At 34.3% G+C, this 22,104-nt stretch overlaps 1 protein-coding gene across 1 annotated transcript in view; it reads left to right on the top strand.

Annotated features, from left to right (window-relative positions):
* The first annotated feature begins 8,473 nt into the window (after nt 1-8,473).
* dap (death-associated protein) overlaps nt 8,474-22,104 on the top strand; it is a 33,712-nt gene continuing 20,081 nt past the window's right edge. The window contains 2 exon segments of the mRNA NM_131572.2: nt 8,474-8,651; nt 11,112-11,211. Coding sequence (NP_571647.1) covers nt 8,597-8,651; nt 11,112-11,211 — 155 coding nt within the window. The 5' untranslated portion in view covers nt 8,474-8,596.

Below are 22,104 nucleotides of genomic sequence, written 5' to 3'. Positions count from 1 at the left end.
CATTTGCTGTTTTTTTAAGCTAATTGTTAAAATTAAGCTGAAAAAAAACACAATTCTTCAGTTTTTTGAGGGTTATCTTAATAATTTTATTTTCAATCCATTCAATTTGTAAAACAAGTTATCTTAATTTCTTCGTTATCCCAACACAAATCAATTGTGTGGAACCATTTTTCCAGTGTATGTGTCGCAGGAATGAGTGTACTGATGATTATATCAGGTCATTTAAAAGCTGATTCAGAGAAAAAAAGCTCACATTTTTCCGGATTCTGGGTTCCATCATAATATTGCATCAGCTGGATGTAGCTGGGGTAAAACCTGCCCTCAAGCCATCATGATAACACCGGTCCATTTGCAGAGGGTCTTATTGGAGAAGCGACCTTGTTTAAATAATTTTTTAAAGTTGTTTTGGCACTGAAAACCTTACAGAGCAGAGATTATTCATAAATTGACCGGAAAAGTCGTTAAAATGTATTGATCATTAAATATTGATATGTTTACTTGTTTGTTTTTTATTTAAGTGAATGTTTTGAAAAGTCTCTTATGCTCACCTGGCTGAATTTATTTGACTTATAATCAGTTATTATAATAAAAACTAAAACTATTGTGTTACTTAATATTTTATATAAATATAAAATAAATATAATTTTACATTCATATAATTAGGATTATATATATATATATATATATATATATATATATATATATATATATATATATATATATATATATATATATATATATAATAACAAACTTACATTCAATACATAAATATATTACAAAAACACAGTTAAATTACTACAACTTTGATTACAAATAAAATAGAAACATTCATTCATTTATTTTCCTTTGTCTTAGTCTCTATTTCAAAGGTTGCAACAGTGGAATTAGCTGCCAACTATTGCAGCATATGTTTTACATAGCGGATGCCCTTCCAGCCGCAACCCAGTATTAGGAAGCACCCATACACACTTATTCACACACACACTCATACACTATGGACAATTTAGTTCATTCAATTCACCTATAGTGCATGTCATTGGACTGTGGGAGAAACCAGAGCACCCAGAAGAAATCCACATGAACACGGGGAGAACATGCAAACTCCACATAGAAATGCCAATTGACACAGCCGAGGCTGGAACCAGCAACCTTTTTGCTGTGAAGCAATTGTGCTACCCACTGCACCACCGTGACGCCTGCCTGAAATAGAAACTGTAAATACATAATTTAAAATGTACAAAATTTGTTAAGCACTAGTAACTAATCCTGTTAAACATACATTAAAATAGTAACATTTTAAAATGTTATTAGAATTATAAATCTACAGCTAATTTATTTTAAAAGCTAATTCAGTACTGCGGACACTGAATGCTAAGAATGAAACGTGAAAGTGTAAGTTATTAAGGTAAAGTTGGTTTTATATTCACACATTTATTCAGTGATAACTTGTGACAGACTCCCTATATTGTTAACACGGCACTTTGAATATTCGGTCGGATATAACCTGCAATTGTGACTTCAAAAAAAACTTTAACACTGTTTATTTGACTGTGAACAATGTTGTATTTTGATAGTCATTGACTGCTTATATGAGATTTTGCAAATAATACTTTTATGAAAATATATGATTATGCAGAAAGTCCAAATGTGCAAATATAAAACCAACTTTTACTTCTATGAGTAAGTTCACATATCCTGCCGTACAGGAGTATTTCGCTGTCAGAATGCAGTATTTTGCTTGTTGATGATTACCCAGGCCTTGTAGCACCATCTTTTTTCTTTGTCTTTGGCTAGCCAGAACCTCGGTTTATTATAAATATATATATTTTTTTTTTTGAAAGATTAAATGGTCCTAGACATTTGAATAGCGTAGTCTAATGACAGAAGTTTATAATTTTGTATATTGCAATATATATTTTATTTTCAGGACCCTCCTGAACAAGCACTTGCAAATCATTAACCAAAATCTCCTCATCTTTGAGTCCATTTCCGCACTGGTTTTGATATTCTAAGTCACTAACAGCAGTTTGGAGCCTTGAATTCTTGAATATACAGTCTGAATGTTGACAATTGCAGAGTACAAGTCTCAGTTATAGCAGGCTGTAAATGTTTCTGACTCACGGGTTGAAATATTTCAATGGCAGACACTGGCTGTCTTTCCCCTTCGGCTCTGTGAAGTTGTAAAATTAAATTCAGAGGGTGTGCAGAATAGCTCTAGTTCCCCCAACCCTTGCCATGATTAAGTGTTCAATACGAAGCAAAGTTTCATTTTCAGCGTGTGCCGCCTCACACTGTGGGATTATAATCTAATGTGGCATGAAAATAGGTCTTCAATTCAACAATGTGATTCATTTTACGCCACAGCAAAGAACTGGAAAGTCATCTCTCTTTCGTACTGTTGACATATACATGAATTAGAGCTTCAAAATGCAGATTTGGTGCAGAATCAATTTCGGTGTAGACAAAAGTTAAACAAAAGAATCATCATTGCACTGCAGATGAAATTATTCATGAAGAGAAAATTAACTTTCGCCAGGATTCATTTTGGACTGAACTGCTTGTTAGTTTAATAGGCATCTGTGAATGTCAGACTCTACGCATTTGTGCCAGACCTGATTACATTCGTATTTTTCCCTCCAAAACCACCAATGGTTTAATTTTCATGTAGAGGAAAATATGAAGAGCCGATATTATAAAACCTGTAATAACATTTCACTGAAACATATTAATATTTAAAATCCCCATGAAATCAAACCTGACATTTGTTGGCTTTTATGAATTTGTGAGCCAAATGCTTATTTATAAGCTAGTGTGCTCCAAAACAATGGCAACATTCACATGTAATGTAATGTGTATTTATATAGCGCATTTATCATGTATGACCATACACCCAAAGCGCTTCACAATCATCAGAAGGGTCTCTCCACACCACCACCAGTGCAGCCTCCACTAGGTTGATATGACGGCAGCCACAGGACAAAGGCGCCAGTTCGCTCACCAAACAGCACCCATTTGTGGAGTAGAGAGACAGTAATAGAGCCAATTCAGTGGATGGGGATGCTTGTGAGGGCATGATGAGTAAGAGCTGAATGTGGGAATTTGGCCAGGACACCGGGGATACATCCCTACTCTTTACAATAAGTTTTAATGACCACAGAGAGTCAGGACCTGACTCTACACTGACAATCTACACAGACTAAAAAGTGTATCGCCTACATTGTATATACTATACAGTATAAATACATACTACTAATAGCTTTTGAGGTTATTTAAAGTGTTAAGCGTGATACTTCAGATTATAGAGCATTTGATTGGACAGAAAATCTGATGAGTAACTAAAGTGCAGAGTGATGTCATCAAAATCACAGAAAGAGTGTACGTTTTACATATATTTAATGTTTAATGTCTCATCAGAAAGACAGCGCTCACTGACAGTATAGTGTCCCCTTCACTATACTGGGGCATTAGGACTCACACAGACCACAGGTTGAGCGCCCCCTGCTGGCCACTCTAGCACCACTGCCAACAGCAACCTAGTTTTCCCATGTGGCCTCCCATCCAGGCACTGACTAGGCTCAGCTCTGTTTAGCTTCAGTGAGTAACAGGTCTTGGGCCGCAGGGTGACATGGCTGTGGCACATCAAGAAAATATATGTAAAACGTACACTCTTTCTGTGATTTTAATTTTTGATTTTCTGTCCAATCAAATGCTCTATAATCTGAAGTATCACGCTTAACACTTTAAATAACCTCAAAAGCTCTATTAGTATTATGTATTTACACTGTATAGAATATACTATGTAGGCGATAAACTTTTTAGTCTGTGTAGATATACTTTCCATCATAATAAGTTGTCATGTGCATCTTTGCAAACCTCAAAGGCTCTATGATACAAAGGAAATGCTATTGGCTGCTTTTAAAAGAGGAGGAGCTAGTCAACTTGTCCCGCTCTTGTCATCCTGTTTCAAATTATGCCAAAACAATTAATGTTTCAAGACACTTCAGGGGACCTTTATACGTAAACTAGCTTTTAATGTGTGAGGGGTCTGGCTGTGGATCTGGTGCAGGGCATTCTAATCTGCATGCAATGCATTTTAATGCCCACACACACCTTAACCCTACCCCTCACAGGGATTTCACTAGCTTCATTGAGTTCATTGTGTCTAACATAGCATCTCTGATATATGCAATCACAGCTTGCATCAAGGCTGCATCCAGATACTATTGTTGAATTTAGTACAATTTTAAGTTAACTCTGCCTCAGTCATGTTAATTATATACAGTTTATTTACATAAACGTCATATTATTTCAGATTTTTAAATGTGTAGTCTTAAAGTTTTGCAGCCCTGCATTCTCAACCTAACCACATGCTCTACCACAATTGTAACTCTACAAAACCATCAAAAGAAACACCTGTAAATATCAACATACCAGAACATTAAATATTAATTTATGATGCTCTGTTCATCTTGTGCATAAAGACTTCAAATAATACTTAACTTCAATATTTATCTTCCCTGTGCTGTCTGACAATAAGCATATGAATGACAAACCTTTATGTCAATTTAAGTCATATTTAAACAATTCTGTAGCTTGTGTAACTTTCTTGTGTTGGAATTATATATTATAACACATGAGGCATAATTATTTTAAATTAGTTTTTTTCTTTCTCCACAAATAATTACTGGATAAAAAGTCTCAAAATTGAAAATGTTATGTTGAAAAAAGTAAAAGTAGTTCAACAAAAGCTACAGTAAAGCTACGTTTATAATATTTGTATTTATTTAAGGGTGCGGCACGATGGCTCAATGCTTAGCACTGTTGCCTCACTGCAAGAAGGTCACTGGTTCGAGCCCTGGGTGGGTCAGTTAGCATTTCAGTGTGGAGTTTGCATGTTCTCCCCATGTTCACGTGGTGCTCCGGTTCTGACATGCGCTATAGGTGAATTGGAATTGTGAGTGTATGGGTGTTTTCCAGGACTGGGTTACAGCTGGAAGGACATCCACTACGTTTTATGTAGTGGATGTCCTTATGATATATGCTGGAATAGTTCATTCTGCTTTGGCGACCCCTGATAAATAAGAGACTGAGCTGAATGAATAAATGAATGTATTCAAATGCACAAAAAATCCTTCATTCATTAATTTTCAGCTTAGTCCCTTTATTAATCAAGGGTAACCACAGCAGAATGAACCACCAACTTATCCAGCATATGTTTTACGCAGCGGATGCCCTTCCAGCTGCAACCCATCACTGGGAAACACCCACACACTCATTCACACAAATACACTACTGCTAATTTAGCTTATCCAATTCACCTATAGCGAATGTCTTTGGACTGTGGGGGAAACCGGAACACCCAGAGGAAATCCATGCAAACAGTGGGAGAACATGCAAACTCCACACAGAAATACCAACTGACCCAGCCGTGGTTTGAACCAGCAACCCTCTTGCTGTGAGGTGACAGCATTACCCACCGCGCCGCCCCTGCACAAAAAATGGTAATGTATAAATTAAATAATTTATTATATACTATGTTAAACTGTTTTATTTTATTTTACATCAATAAGTCGTGGCTGCATGGCGGTACAGTGGGTAAAACAATCACCTCACAGCAAGAAGGTCACTGGCTCGAGCCTCAGCTGGGTCAGTTGGTGGTTCATTCTGCTGTGGTGACTCCAGATTAATAGAGGGACTAAGCCAAAAAAAAATTAATGAATTAATTAATAAATTACAAATGCTCTGTTTTATACATAAAAATGCTAAATATTAATTTTATTTCATTAATGAGAATCATTTAAACAGCCTAATGAAGGACTTACCAAAGTCATTATTGTAATTAGAAAAGGGTGATAAAATGGACATAGTTGTCCTGATAATATGTGAAATTGTAGAAGTGGGGGGAGGTTTGAAATGTAAAGTAGGCATAATCATTAAAGGTCTGATTATTAGAGCATGCAAGCTAATGTTTACATAATCCGTTTTACCATGATGCACATGAAGCCCACTGTGAACATTACAAAGATTATTGACACGGTCACACATTATCAGCACTGGTTTCTTTGAAAACTGCTGCTCATCAACCTATGGATTTTATATCTACTTTAATTGTCAAAATTATTGTTCCTCCTTATTCTTTTTCAAATATTTTCCAATTGATGTTTGACAGACCAAGGACATTTTCACAGTTTTTTCTATAAATCTTGTTTTCATCTGGAGAAAGTCTTATTTCTTTTAATTTGGCTAGATTAAAAGTAGTTTTCACGTTTTTAATTCATTTGTCTACAGAACAAACTACTGTTATCCAATAACTTGACTAATTAACTTGTTTAGTTAACCTAATACCTTCCTGTTTAAATAAGACTGTAATCTGAATACTAGTATCTTGCAAAATAAGATATAAATGCAAGAAAAATATTTTGCACTGTCACCATTCCAAAGTCAAAAGGAATTATTTATAAGAAATTAGTTATTAAAATCAGTATGTTTAAAATGTGTTGAACTCTGTTAAGCAACATTTGAAAAATATTATTATTATTATTAATACAATTATATTTATGATTGTTCTTGCATTTATTATTTGTTTATGATTATTATTAATACAATTATGTTTATAATTTTTATTTTATTTTATTGGCCTGCTAAAAAGTGCCATTCCATGCCGCTGAATGGCTTTTTCAAAATGAAGACTCCTGTCATTTATTAAAGTATTAGTCTCCCCTCTAGTGGTCATGATTCACCTCAGAGTAAATTCATCAAAACAATTCAACAGCACTGAGAGTGCAATAGGACACATCTGATTTCTCTTTTAAGAAAAATGGATGAACTTTGTGAAAAAACAGGACTTCATTTACTGACAGAAACCATGCTAAGAATTTCTGTTGCAGCATCTGATTTAAAAAGCATCATGCCAAACCTTGGCCCTTAAAGAGATAGTTTACATAATATATATATATATATATATATATATATATATATATATATATATATATATATATATATATATATATATATATATATATATTCCTTACCATTTACCTACACTTAAGTGGTTCTACACTTTTATGAATGTTTAATTTTTCTTTACACAAAACAAGATGTTAAGAAGAATATTGAAAACCAGCAGCCATTGACATGAATCCATAGTAGTGGCTGCTGCTTTCCAACATTTTTCAAAATCTCAGGTTTGAAACAAATGGAGGTAGAGTAAATGACATAAATAATATTAAATATGTGAGGGTTACCTCATTTCTGAGTTTCTAAACGTTTACTGGGTAAGCATCATGTTGTGACACGTGCTTGTGCAAGACTGGCATGATTTTATCTACCACAATGTGTAAATATTATCACTGACTTTTACAATTAATATTTTTTTTTTCAGAATATCCTGCTTTTGAAGTCTTTTTGATGAGAACAGTATGTTTTAGTACCACCACAAATTGTCTAGCATGTGTAGTGATTTGCAAATGGATTTAATGCAATCCATCCATTAAATTTAACCAAATATCTCTACATGCACTGTCCTAACACAATATGTCATTATTCTGATACATCTGCTAATCTCATTTGAAAACGCAGGATTTTGAGGTGTAACACTAAATTGATTTTTAGATTGGGTCAAAGGTAGTGCCCTCGTTAACAAACACGGGGTCACACTTTGTCAATAAAATGAGCTGTTGATTTACTTAAACAAATATAAACAAGTAATTGAATTTTAACTATATTGATTTTTAATGAAGGACACTAAAGATTCCTATTGATAAAGAAAATCACTAGGTGAAGCTGTCAGATGTGATTTAAAGGGACATTCACCCAAAAATGAAAATTCTGCCATAATTTACTCACCCTTCATGTGTTAATACCTGTTTGAGTTTCTTCTATTGAACACAAAAGATGATATTTTGAAAAATGGTAGTTAAATGGCAACCACTGACTTCTATATTTTCCCAAACCATGGAGGCTTTTGGGTACCAGTATTTCTAAAAATCTTTTTTTGTGTTCGACATAGGAAAAAAAACTGGAAACAACTTTTTTTAACTGACATTTTTAGCCTTTTTGACTTTTAACCAAGAGAGCATTGACATTCTTCAATGCTAGTAATATTTTGCATGACAAATTGAAAATATTAAACGTTAAAAGTACTTTCTTTCTTTCTTTAGGGGTGATTCACTACAAACAATTTAACAGCTTTATTTCACTTTTTGTCATTTCAACTTTTAAATGAACAAAAGAGTAACAATAGTATATGGATATCTTTCGAAATACTTAGCTTTCTCCATCAGCTGTTCATATTTTATTAGGCAATCTTTTCTTTCGAAGAAACGCAGGCAGGCTTTTTATTATTTCTTTCTCCTTGTGTGTTCCATTTGACTTCCCATAGGAAGGAGGAGGAACATCCTTCCTGGACACACGCTCTTATTGGCTGCAGTCGAATCCTGGCGTCATCACGCACCGTTGCCAAACAATGGGCAGGAAAAAGCCACGTTGACGAAGTCGACGGTAGTCTGCGTTATTTTTCTGCCAGGAAACTGAAGGATTGTTTTTTTATTTAGAAGACAACGACGCGACTCTTTGGAAGAAGCGCTTGACAGCAGCCATGTCATCGCCGCCCAAAGAGAAAACCGAGACCAGAGCTGGTCACCTTCCTGCTGGTAATGCCCATGAGCTACTGCATCTGCTGCTTCTGTTGTTGTTTTCTGTAGGAAAGCCTAACGTTAGTCAATCATTACACTAAATGGCACCTTTTTGATTCGGAAAATATTACTTTAAAAAAATAACATTTGTACAGATTGTATGCATTGTTTGAAATTTGTTATTAACGTGTATTGTGCCATATATGCTTGTATGTAAGCAAATTATTATGAGACATTTGCTGGGCAAAAGTCACATGGTTAAGGGGTTATTTAGTCTCGTGCTCAGGGTTATGAAGACGCATTCCAAATGTTTTTAATGCAGTTTTTACTCTGGAAAGAGATTGAGGTAAAGTTGGTGTTATATTCACACATTCTGACGTGCTCTTTGATATTATAATTTCAGGAAGATATTCTTTGCTTAACTCTAAAATGAAATCATATTAGCAGCCAATGACTATGAAAGTACAACATTGTTCACAGTCAAACAAATAGTGCTAATGTTGTTTTCAAGATTTCAAAACGAATACTAATTTAAAATTAAGGAAGTACTTTTATTTTGAATTATTCCAGTGTCTTTTGTATATGTATATATTTAGTTTTCTGGGTTTTAATGAGCAAAGAGTAACAATTATAATTGTTTACCAAGATTTATAGAAGATGCCAACTAAAAGGTCATTCAAAATAACAATGTCAAAATTGTCAGGCGTATTTATAACGAAAATTATTAAATGACTTTTTTAAAAGATAATTGTGCAGCCCCAATTGCTGAAGTACTAATTCTTTTAAATATAATTGGTTATTAATCATATTAAAGCCTCTTAAAGTCAAGTGCTATTTTGTGGTTTTCGCCAGGATTTTGCCTACCCAAATTTAAAAGCTTCCCAAATCCACATGCAGAGGTATAAATGCAAAAGTCTGGTATCATTTTAAAGAAACCCCTTTGAATTTTCATAAAACACTGTTCAAAGTGATTAAAATAATTGTATATGTTGTCTATGCAGAGCTTTAATAATTTACCCAAGTACTAATCACTAATAAAGTACTAATATAGTCATTTTATAATAAATTTAGCAGATTTGTCATCAAAATGTTTTAATCATTTCAAATATAATATAAGCTTATAGTGATTCCTATATCTTAAATGTATCTTAAGTTCATGTCAGTATATTCATTCATTTTTTAAGTAAATGTTGATCTGAATGATAATAAAAAATAATTACACACCTTTTTTTATTTTAGAGCAGGCACTTGCATTTAGTATGAACTCTGTGTGTATACAATCACCTTTGTTAGTTTAATTTGATGTAAACACTGAAGTTTTATGGATTTTTTTTATATATTTGCTGAAAAGTGGGCAAATATGTACTGGCAAAGTATTATCACATAAACATATAATATTTATGTATGGTATGCAGTCTTGTATGTTTATGAATGTGTTTAAATGTGCATCATTTCCAGTGGGGTATATGCAAACAGACTTTTAATTTTGTCCAGCCAACCTCAGCGCTTCCGGTGAACAGTCTTTCCATGAAAAAAATGCCACGTTTAAGGTGTAATTTCTTTAAAAATCAATTATCTTCACTGCCTGAGAGAGCAATATGATATAAAATGGGTCTGAGACGGGACAAGAAGCACTGCATTAAATTCCCTTTCCCCCACCATGTCTTTTAAATATGAACTTTTATTTTACCCCAGTATATTCAATGGAGTTTCTGTGCTCAAATGCTGATCCTGACGGCGCTGGCAGTTACACCGTCTTTCTTGTTTTATGCTTGAACAACTAAATGAATGCTTAAGTCTGTTTAAATGAATGTATTTTAATTGCATTACAGCATCAAAGCTGTAAAAGAAACCTTATGTAAATGAAAATAGTCACATTAATCTTTAATCGAAGTTTGTCATTGGCTGAAAAACACTGTGGATCGAAGAATTAAAAGTTAAGAGTAAAGTTTAGAAACATGGATTGAGGTTCTCCAACAATTACATTCAACAAAAATAGAATAAAGCCACTGATTTTGTGGCTAACGTGTCAAGAGAAATGCATATAATAAAAGTTGTTGACTGGATTTTGTTGTGTACACATTCACGAGGGATGTGAAAGGCAAAGGGAATGTCCCTACTTGAGCAGGATTCAACTAATGGAAAATGTTGCATGTTGCACTAGTCATTTGTTTCCAGCAGACAATATATGTTGAAGATTTTGTGACGTGCTATATTTTTTTTTAATCCTCTTATTTTGTTCTTCATGTTGTATTTCACTTTGTCAGCGTATCTGTCAGTGCAGTGTAAAGTTCACAAGAAATCAGATAACGACCTGTGTGTAATCTCCCTAAAAGTAGGCCAAGGGACAAAAGATAGCATAAGATTGCGCACTAAACGGCCGCTTGTGATTTATATGTCAGTATATAATGAAAGCAATCTCATTTACCACCAGTGTCAGAAGATAAACTGTTGTTTTTGTTGTTGTTTTTTTGGCAGTGAAAGCAGGAGGCATGAGGATAGTTCAGAAGCACCAGTCTCCAATTGAGGTGCCAGACAAGAAGGATGACAAAGACAGTACAGAATATGAGACTGTGATGTAAGTGTGCTGACCTTCACTTTTCTGCAGTATGCATTTCACTTCCAACTCTAAAATAAAGAGCTCATCTCTAACTTACGCCTCCACATTGACACATTGCTGTTTCTTCTAGTAAAGCACATGGTGGACTGTATTTTCAGCACAGACTTATCAGAGTCATGATTGCGCTCTTTATTGATTTTCTTTTCTTTTTCTGAAGAATATATGAAGAGGATCTAGACCTAAAATTATGCTAAAATAGGAACTACATTCTATAATGCTTGAGTTTATAGCCTGAGCAATGATCCATTTCAGTTTCGTTAATCAAATTATAAATTTTTAGTGACTGTTTGCAGGTTTACACTTTTGTGATTGTTTAGTTTTTTTGCACTCAACCAGCCTGTTCAGATCTATTTGGATAAATGTTTTCTGACCATAACGAGTCTAATTTTAAATGAACGATTGTTTATAGCATGGCTCTGTAGAAGCTTTTTGTTTCGTTTTCAGATTGGTTTACTGAATAGTGCAGTTGGATACTTTGCATAATAACACTGAACTATTATTAACGGTAGCCTAGTTTAGCTGTGTTAGTTTTATGTGTTGCATTGCTCTACAGTCTTCTCACATAATCAAAACATTTAAGCAGCATTGTGTACAGCAAGGTTATTGTAGTAAATAAAAACTAAGACTAAAAGTATTGGTAAAAAAACATTTTTGTTAACTAAAATAAATTTAAAACTGAACAATAAATGGAGAACAAAAATAAATGAAACTAGTAACTGTTAATGAAAATGAACTGAAATAATAATTGGCAAAAATAATCGTTTTTAGAATTAATAAGCACTCATTTTGGCGAAGCAGTGGCACAGTAGGTAGTGCTGTCACCTCACAGAAAGAAGGTTGCTGGTTCGACCCTCGGCTCAGTTGACGTTTCTATGTGGAGTTTGCATGTTCTCCCTGCATTTGCGTGGGTTTTCTCTGGGTGCTCCGGTTTCCCCCACAGTCCAAAGACATGCAGTACAGGTGAATTGGGTAGGCTAAATTGTCCATAGTATATGAGTGTGTGGATGTTTCCCAGAGATGGGTTACGCCTGGAAGGGTATCCGCTGCGTAAAAACTTGCTAGATTAGTTGGCGGTTCATTCCACTGTGGTGACCCCGGATTAATAAAGGGACCAGGCTGACAAGAAAATGAATGAATGAATGAATGAATGAATTAAGCACTCGTTTTGTGTCAGAAAATCTGACCTGTGGTTATGGCGTTATTTCAATGACTAGTGTACCAATATATAAATCATATCAACATTCTTTGGGATAACTAATGTAACAGGAGGATCTTGAGAGCAAATGCTCAAGAGGATGAGAGAACACACGACAAATTGTGAGTGCGCCTCATCTCACTGAGCGAGAGCAGACAGTTCACATGTGAGTAGTGCATATTTGAGAATGTGGGAAGGTTTGTGCACAAACAGAGGAAATCACATGCACGTATTGCATGAATGCGCTCCCGCCTTGTAATACTGCCCTTAAGTCATTTGTCATTGAAATAACAACATATGTATGTGTTTGGTGAAAAACCTGTGATGATGGTTTTACAACTAAACACACCAGTTAAGCACAAAACACACATTTTCCGTATAAACAAAAAACATGCAAATAAGGCATGTTTAGCAACATACAATGAAGCCTGAAATTATTTATAGCCCTGGCATATGACTTTTTTCAGGATTGACTGCATGTGATCTTTAAAATAAAAAGGTTTGCCTGAATTCTTCAAAAGTTTTACTTTTATTCATTTAAACTGGATTTGTATGGTTTTCAGTTCAGTATCATTTCAAACAATTGTTTTGTTTATGGTTCATGTAAGCTAGGGAAACATTAAAAGGCACCTATGAAAATCATCTTTTTTAACTGTTTGGACAGAGCTGTGGGTGGGTAAAGTGTGTCCAGTCTTATTGAGGTGATAGAAAAACAATAAATCTCTTTTTTTCAATATAGGATCTAAATCCCTTCCATTTTGAGGCCCACTACAACATGACGTAGGAGTGCAGTTTCCCCTCCCACCGAATTGACAACCGCGTATTAACATGTCTCTGTACTACTGGGTATAATCATATGAACAAGACAGGACTGCAGAAAGCAACTGGGATTAAAAGACCTGTTCAGCTCTCTGTGATCATCAATCATCATCAAATGTAATCAAGAATGAATTTCACAAGTTTAAAACGTTTTTTAAAACAGTGCATTATTGTAATGAATTACAGCAATGTTTACCGTCTTTATCACCACAGCCACGTGTCAGTACAATTATAAAAGAAGACTATTCAATCCTGTATTGTGGACGTTAAATCGGGTTTATTTTGCACATTAACATAACAGATATCGATACTGCAGTGGACATTAGCATGTTTTTTGTCACATTTGCTTTACAGACACATTCTGAAGACACAAAATACTTATCTTAATCTTAAAATAGGGGTAAAATAGGTGCCCTTTAAACTTTGCTCTGGTCAACACTGGATGTGTTCAGTTTACTCTGCTAAACAATAACTATTCAAACTAAAACTGAAACTAAATATATTAAAGCTAAAGAGACATGTTCACTAAAGAGCAACAAAACTAAAACCATTAATGAAGCATACTAAAAATTATCAGAAATTTACAGCTAATTTAAAATACTATCAAAATGAAAATAAATTGGGAAAACTTTAAATTATAGCAACCTTGGTGTACAATCAGCGACTTATTATTTTGTCATGGAAACCTTTGTCTTTTTAAGCATTTCCTATGTTTAATTTGCTAAATTATAATTAAACTAAAAATGTACACAAACACATTTGAACGATGTTCTCCAAGTCAGCTAATATAAAATGTATGATACAGTCGTTCTTCTAAGTAACCAAATACACCAACTGCAGGCTTTAGTAACACCATTTGAAACAGTAAAGTCTTATTTCGAAATTGAGTCAGAGTTGCAAAACGCTTGATCATTGACACAGGTGTCCAAATTCCCATATGACTGTGGGCACACAGAGAGCTTTCTGCTAAAATGAGAAATGTTTTTCCTAGCTTGTACTCTCTGTGTTGCTTAGACATCCCACACTAATCCAGAATATTTAACATGATGATGCAGTCTCTCTTAGTGGCCATCTGTCTCCTAATGAGTAAGAGCGAAGGTGAATATAGCAGCACACTGACATCTCGGCACAACTTTCTGGATTGGTAAGCAGCACATGGTGGTCATTTTTGGTGGCAAGCTAAGCGTAGCAGTCTTGGGTGTGTCAGTAAGGAAGATGTTGCAACATACGGATATTACTTCATGTTTCTTTTTTCATCGTGGTCAAGTTTGTTTAAGCTAAATAGCTGTTTTTGTTAGTTCTAAGCTAAGTGCTTAAGTGCAGTGAAAAAGTATGTCTTTCTCACTTGCGTTCAAGCTGACCTGTTTTCAGCACCGCTGAGGATTTAGTTGCCAATTCTGGCTTTTTGGCTTTGTTAGCAATCCCCGTTCACCACAGTACCTGATGACTGATCGGCCGACCTGTTTTACTTCGTCAACATTCAGCTCTTATCAGCTCACTCAACCTGCTGCAGGAAATCTTACAGGCTGTATTATATCTAAGGCTGCTTTTTATATCTCATTGGCATTCCTTCATAAACATGGCACACGTCTGTGAGTGGTCATTTCAGAGAAGAGGTTGAACTGTGGTTTTAGTGGCCAAGAAGCTCACTGTGATGTTAGAATGTTATCCCTCCACCCACATTATTAGGTTTCACTTTTTCCTTTACCGCTGGCAAGCCACGAGGAAACACGCCATTTTCCTGTGTAGTTGCATTGTGTTTAGAAGTTCAAAGATTGTTTCAGTTGTTGGCATGAATGACGGTTTTTTTTTTTTTTTTTGGCTGTTTAGTATTTGATAATTCAATCTTTTTTAGTTTAGACCAATCAGTTGCAGTTTACAGGGAGCAAATTCAATATACATTTTTAAAATTATTTTTTATTTTGAAGAAATGTTACCACTATAATAGACAATTTAATATATTAACAATATAATAGAATTAACTCTTAACTCTTAATTTTTTTTAAGATGAAAGCTAATCAGAAGGAATTAAAATGTCATCTTCCATGTATATGTACTTTTTGTAGCCATTTGATTTATTTGTAATAATTGTAAATATATTTAAATGTAATACAAAGACAACAACTTACATTAAATGTTTCCAATTGAATAGAGTTTGTTTGCAGAAGTGTAAAGTAACAAATTACAAATACTCCAATGACTGTAATTGAGCAGTTTTTCTCAGGAATTGTAATTTGCTAAGTAGTTTTATAAATGTTTACTTTAACTTTCCCTTGAGTACAGTTTTTTAGTGGAGTATCGGTACTTTTACTTCACTGTTTTCCTTCTACCTGCAGTGTCTACTTTATTTCTTTTTTGTCCATGGTGAATTGCTAAAGTTGAAAAATCTGTCCCTTGTTTCCTGTCCAGTCAAATCACACATAAAAGAAGTAAATTGCATCATAATGAACCACCTTAAAACATAAGTACTTGATAAATGCAGCAAACCTTTTGGAAGCTGTAAAAATGTCTAAGAGGATGTCCAAAATCTGTACATGCTATGACCCAGAGACTTTTTATAGACGGCATGTCACTGATAAGAAAATGAAGAATGTCGACTGTATGATGACTGAAAGCACTGTTTGATTTAGATTACTGTTTGTAAATTCACTGCCATTACACTAAACAATTTTTACAACCTTTAGAAAGCTTTCATTTTTCCTTGACCTCAAAATTATAATCTGTGATTTAGAAATCTGCTCAGACTTGTACCAGCTGAGTACAGCAGCATGAAGTGGAAACACTTAAAATAGTAGGCAATAAACTTTTTGTCATCAAATTTAATAGCATGAATAGTTACCTCTGGTTAACCCCTTGGCAATCCTGTAACTAAACACAAATTAAGACTAGTGTCTTAATAATGCAAGAACATTCTGCCAGAAATCTACTAAAAGCCACAAGCCAGTATTATGTGGCCAGCACAGAATTCAAAACTAAATTATTTCTTGGAAAGTAAACTGCAAGTACATTAATATGACATTTCACAAAAAGGCTGGTGCTTATTATACTGTGTTTTTTTTTGTATTGATTAAATCAAATTACACAGATTTATTTTGGTATTATTAGAGAATTACATAATTCTGAGAACACCAACTGCTCAGAATTAGAGTAATATTACCAGCCTAATTAAAGTAGAAATATAAAATTATTATACCATAATTTTAGAAGGTATTCAAATTACATTTGCCATCTTAGATATCCTGTCTGATCCACCTTATTACTTGAGTATGCATGTGGGCGATGCACATACATAATGATCAAAATAATAATCAGCAAAAGTGAGTCATTACCCAAAGCGCTGCCATAAAATCCATCTGACAAGCGTTTAGTTGGTCAAAAGAAAAATAAAAAATTCTTGTGCCAGACACGAACAAAATACAATGGTGGCAAAAAGAAGCTGAACAACAGAGAGAGGCTGAAACAAAATCCTTTAAGATTAATCCTCAGAAAGTGCTATTGAATTGAATGTAGACCTCTGTGACCCTTTCTCAACTGATTTTAGTTTCAGAAAGCCAGAATGAGAGAAATGGGAATAGCTGTACACGTCCAGTGAAACAAGATCTGGTGTAAGGAGCCAAAACTGAACAATAGACAGAAGTAATGGTCATCTGAGGGATTTTTCCACCAGGTGGTAACATTCATTTTCAGTGGTCAGCCAAGCCACATTATGGCTTTGGTATGTGCATTAAAATCTATCTCTTATGACAACTTGTGCTCAGGTTTATTCAAGACTCTTCCCACTTATTTCATCCTGCTCTACATCACTTTTACAGGAGAACTCAGTGTGGCATAGAAGTATTGCTGAGTGAACAAAACCTCATTACATTGGTGATAATAAAGGAGTGTAATGGGATATGGTTAGTAGTTGTGATTTTTCTATTCTATAATTTGTGCATTGATAGAATGCAGAGAAGTTTATATTCTTTGTTTTGTTTTAAGACTACACTGTAAAATAATACTGGGTTCCAACACAAATCGATTAAGTTAACTTAATAATTATGACTAATTTGAGTGGATTGAGCATAAAACAATTAATTAAAAAAAAAACTTAAGAATCGAGTGCTTTCAGCTCATTTTTAAATAAGTAGATTAAACAAGCAGCACAAGTCAAATTTGGAGTGTAGGTGGGGAGTAGGTGCTATTTTGAACGCATTTGACTACATAATTATGTACACTATGAAAGCAGTGCAATCTGTTTTTTTATTTATTTATTTTTTTATCAACTGGAAGTGGTTGAGAGTTAACAAGCTTAAAACACGTTAAATCCTATTTACGCCTATACTTTGTAATCAAAAAATGCTTGTGCCTCAGAATAAAACTCTGTTTTCTCACTGGTGAATGGGACATGAAGTAATCTCTCCCTTGTTTTGTTACTTCTGATCTCTAAGGCCTGCTGCACAAAAACAGGTTGAACAAACTGGGTTGCAGAATAAGTTTCAGGTTGACCAAAATAAACAAATCCAACCTGATTAAGTGGTTTCAGAACACACTCTGTTAACTTGAGATTTGACCCACACCATTAGTGAATAACTCTTGACCATATGCAGCTAAAAGAGTGATGTGCAGCTAAACAGCCAATCATATGAGAGATTTAAAAATGAAGTGATGTTATTTAAGAAATACAATTTATTTAAATGCCTTTACAAGGCAGAAATTAACACTGCAGATGCAGCAAAATACTATTAAGACATCAGCTTGAAGAAAATATCGTTATAGCAGAGTAAATCAATCCACTGATTTTAACAATGTAAGTTCGTAAACGGCTCAAACGACGGTCATTTTAAAAGCTTTAAATTTAAACAGTCATACATAAATGTTCTTTAATATATAAAGGCACATTATTATGTCAGTTATTATTGATGCCAGTTGACAATGCAAAACTATTTGAATATTAGCACAAGTAGTAATAATTGTAATTAATATAATATAAATAAGTGATTACCTACAAAATACAATTTTGACTCAATAGTTTGTGTAAAAGGACTTTATTTGGAGTTTTAAAAAAGACTGAAAGTTCTTTAATTGCATCAGATAAAATATCCATATTCTCACAGCACATTGGTCCAGTTAGGGTTTGTGATTTCTAACCCAGAGCAATTTAGCTGGTTGACAAGTTATTGTGGTGACAAAACTCAATTAAAGCCAAAAAAACTTCTTAAGCCCGAAACCTCAAGGTTTGGTTAAAACCCTACTGGCCTAACGTCTGCTTTGGGCAGTGAATATCCAGGCAAGATATTTAGCTTTAGCACCTGCTAGCCTTTCTGAAATTGCCTTCTCTTTCTTTTAAAATAAAGTGTAGACATGTCCTTACACTATATTTCTTAGATGTGGGTTGGTTAAAACTAGTTCTCAACCAACATAATTCATTCACAAAGCTCTCATACACACCTGTAAACAAAAAGTTTTCAATTGGATGAAGATGAAATCTCATGCTTTCCATAGCCACAGATCAGATCATCAAATCTTTCTGGTCAGTTCTGGAGTGAGAACTTCCATCTCTAAATTGAGTGTCGATGATTGCAACGTTCCTTCTCTGTATTTTATTTTTTTATCATAGAAATTAATGGCTTTTTAAGTGTGTCTGGGTGCTGAATGTTCCAGACATGCACGCCATGTCTTGCTCGCTCTCTCCCTCCCTCTTCACTTTGCCAGCAGAGAGATGGCCTGTAAGCAGGTGGCTTCTGATGAAAAAATTGCACATTTGTCGCAGCAAGTCAAGTGGCACTGTCTGGGGACCACCTGTCAAATGTAATTTGGTCTTCTCAGATGGATCGGAGGCCAAAATGGAATGGCTCTAAGACACTAATGTGATGTGCTATGCTGGTGAGCTCACTCATGATGCAGGAGCCTCCACCATCGTCCCTGTCTTTACCCAGAACCCCATTTCAACCTGCTATTAACATGCATTTTCCTTGATCATATCACTGGTCAAATGAGATGCATCAAGTTTTCCATCTGTTATAAAAGTGTTCAAATGACCACATGTACAGATTTAATCAAAAGCTTTCTTTTATAGATTGACACTCTTTACTTTCTCAAGAGCACTTGTTTGTGCTTTTTAATATAAATTTATTCTAAACTATGTAGTGTTATTGCAGGTTCTTTTCTTATTATTCGTTTATATAAATTAGAACTTTATAATGTGTTATGCTTTTACTGCCTTCAGAAACTTTTTGTTCACAAAATTGGGATCAGGTTTTCTTTTCTTCATGTTTTTCATGAAAATTAGTCTGCTCATTAAACGTAAAAAAAAATGTAAAAATATTTATAAAAATTTTAAATAACTGCTTTCTTATTGAATGTAGTTTCAAATGAAATTATTACTCCAGTCATTATTGCTTTTATTACTATATATTTTTTTGACATGGAATTTTTATTCTTGCAGATATTGCATTTTACAACAAGCCACAAAAAAAATCTAAATAAAAGTGTCAACATCTGAATTTAGTTTTTAAATAAAATAAATAATAATAATAAATCCACATCTAAGGTTTTTACGTCATTAAAGAATGCAATAAATTGTTGGCATTTTTCAAAAAAACTGTTCTCCTCAACCTCTGATGTTGGATTTAGTTTTCTCCAATTTTAAAAAGAAGACCAAATCTTTGAGCCACAACGAAATAGAGGGGGGTTGTGGGGAGGTCTAAGACAACAGTATTCTGCGCCTAGCAAGAAGAGATGCAAAAGCTAAAATGTCAGCGTGTCTCCAGTTAAAAGGTTGAAAGATCGCACCAAAGATCGCAATTAAAGGGCAATCAGTTAACGTGGCCCCAAAATATCAGCTTTTATTACTATCACCATTTAATAATAATAATAATAATTAATATAAGAGTGATTTCTAAAGGATTATGTGACTCTGAAGACTGCAGTAATGAAGCTGAAAATTCATCTTTAAAATCACTGGAATAAATAATTAAATTAAATTATAAAGTACTTTTGAACAGTTATTTAATAGTGCAATAACATTCGACAATTTTACAATTTGTACTGTATTTTGATTAAATAAATGCAGCATTGGTGAGCAGGAGAAGCTTATTTTAAAACATTAAAAAAATCCTTCTTGACTGGTAGTGTATTTTAATTAAAATATAGATAATGAAATAAAAAGAGATGTAGTACTGTTCGAAAGTTTAGATAGGAAAGATTCATGTTTTTGAAAGAAGTATATTATGTTTAGATGCTGTATTTGATCATAAATTGATTAAAATAGTAAAGTATTATTGCAGTTGGGCTGCACGGTGACACAGTGGGTAGCATGTCCACATCACAACAAGAAGGACGCTGGTTCTAGCCTCGGCTGGGTCAGTTGGCGTTTCTGTGTTGTTTCATTTTCCTTCAGGTTAGTCCCTTTATTCATCAGAGTTCGCCACAGTGGAATGAACCTCAAACTTATCCAGCATATGTTTTACACAGTGAATGCCCTTCCAGCTGCAACCCAGTATTGGGAAACATCCATACACACTCATTCACACACGTACACTATGGCCAACTTGGCTTATTCAATTCACCTATAGCGCATGTCTTTGAACTGTGGGAGAAACCAAAGCACCCCGATGAAAACCCATGCAAACAAGTAGAACATTTAAACTCCACACAGAAATGCCAACTGACCCAGCCGGGACTCGAACCAGCGACCCTCTTGCTGTGAGGCAACAGTGCTAACCACTGAGCCACTGTGTCGCCTTCCTTACGTAAGCTCAAGAATCATAATCCATAGCATTGCATGTATTTACAATCAAGCCCAACAGTATTCATACCTTGCAAATTCTGAATTAAAGTTGCTTCTATTCAACCAGCAAGTTTTTTTTTTATTTAATTTAAAAAACATTTTTTTTACCAAAAATAAAACGGGCTTATCACAAAAGATAATAAGATGATGTACTAGAGGCATTATTGTGGAAAAAAGTTCATTAAGTAAAACATATTTCTTTAAGTAACTAATTCTGAATAGACTTTAATTGTTTCCTAATATTTAGATTTTTAAGTATTAGTTCATGTATATCATTATTGTTGAAAACATTTGTGCTGCGTAATATCTTGCAAAACTTGACTTTATGTATATATATTTTTCAAACTAATGTGTTATATTATAATATTCCAGTACCCAATAGTGGTTAGTGCATCGACATAGCACTAAAGGGACCTGAGTTTGTTTCCCAGCTCAAGGTCCTTTGCTGATCCTTCCCCTAGCTCTTTCTCCCCATATAATTATATATGATATAATATGAATTAAAATAAAAGTCTTTACTATTACTTGGGATTATTTTAATGTATTATTGAGCATTTGAATACATTTTGAGCATTTAAATTCATCATTGCTGAATAGAAGTATTAACAGAACCCCAATTTTTAAGCAGTAGTGTAAATAATGCAGTCATCAATCTGTTGAAACACTTTTTTGCACATGTAATATTTGTGACATTTACTGTTTTATTTTTTGTTTGTTTTCTTTGACCTAATTAACCAGAGCATTAGGCAATCTCAGTATGTTGACACTTGAGATTTTGTGAACAGATTGCACGAGGCAGTAATATAGTGTTTGTAAAACATGCAGTGTGACTGCTAATAGCTGGCAGGCAGATTCAGGCCATTAGCTGAGCCCAGGAGCAGAAGCTCACAGGCCGACTCGCGACTATTTTCACATACTGCAGTCAATTTCTGCCCACTTTACAGAAACTTCATCCTCTGCGCTTAGAGGGGGAGCCCACATCACCTTTCAGGCCCTGCTAAAGCGCGTTCAGCTGCGGATGAAGCACTGCTGAATATGGGCACGAGATGCTGACTTTTAATAAACCAAC

Source organism: Danio rerio, chromosome 24, assembly GCF_052040795.2.
Source record: "Danio rerio strain M-AB ecotype USA chromosome 24, GRCz13ab, whole genome shotgun sequence".
Classification (NCBI taxonomy): domain Eukaryota; kingdom Metazoa; phylum Chordata; class Actinopteri; order Cypriniformes; family Danionidae; genus Danio; species Danio rerio.
Note: the sequence above shows the minus strand (reverse complement) of the source record. Positions and strands in the feature narration are given on the sequence as shown.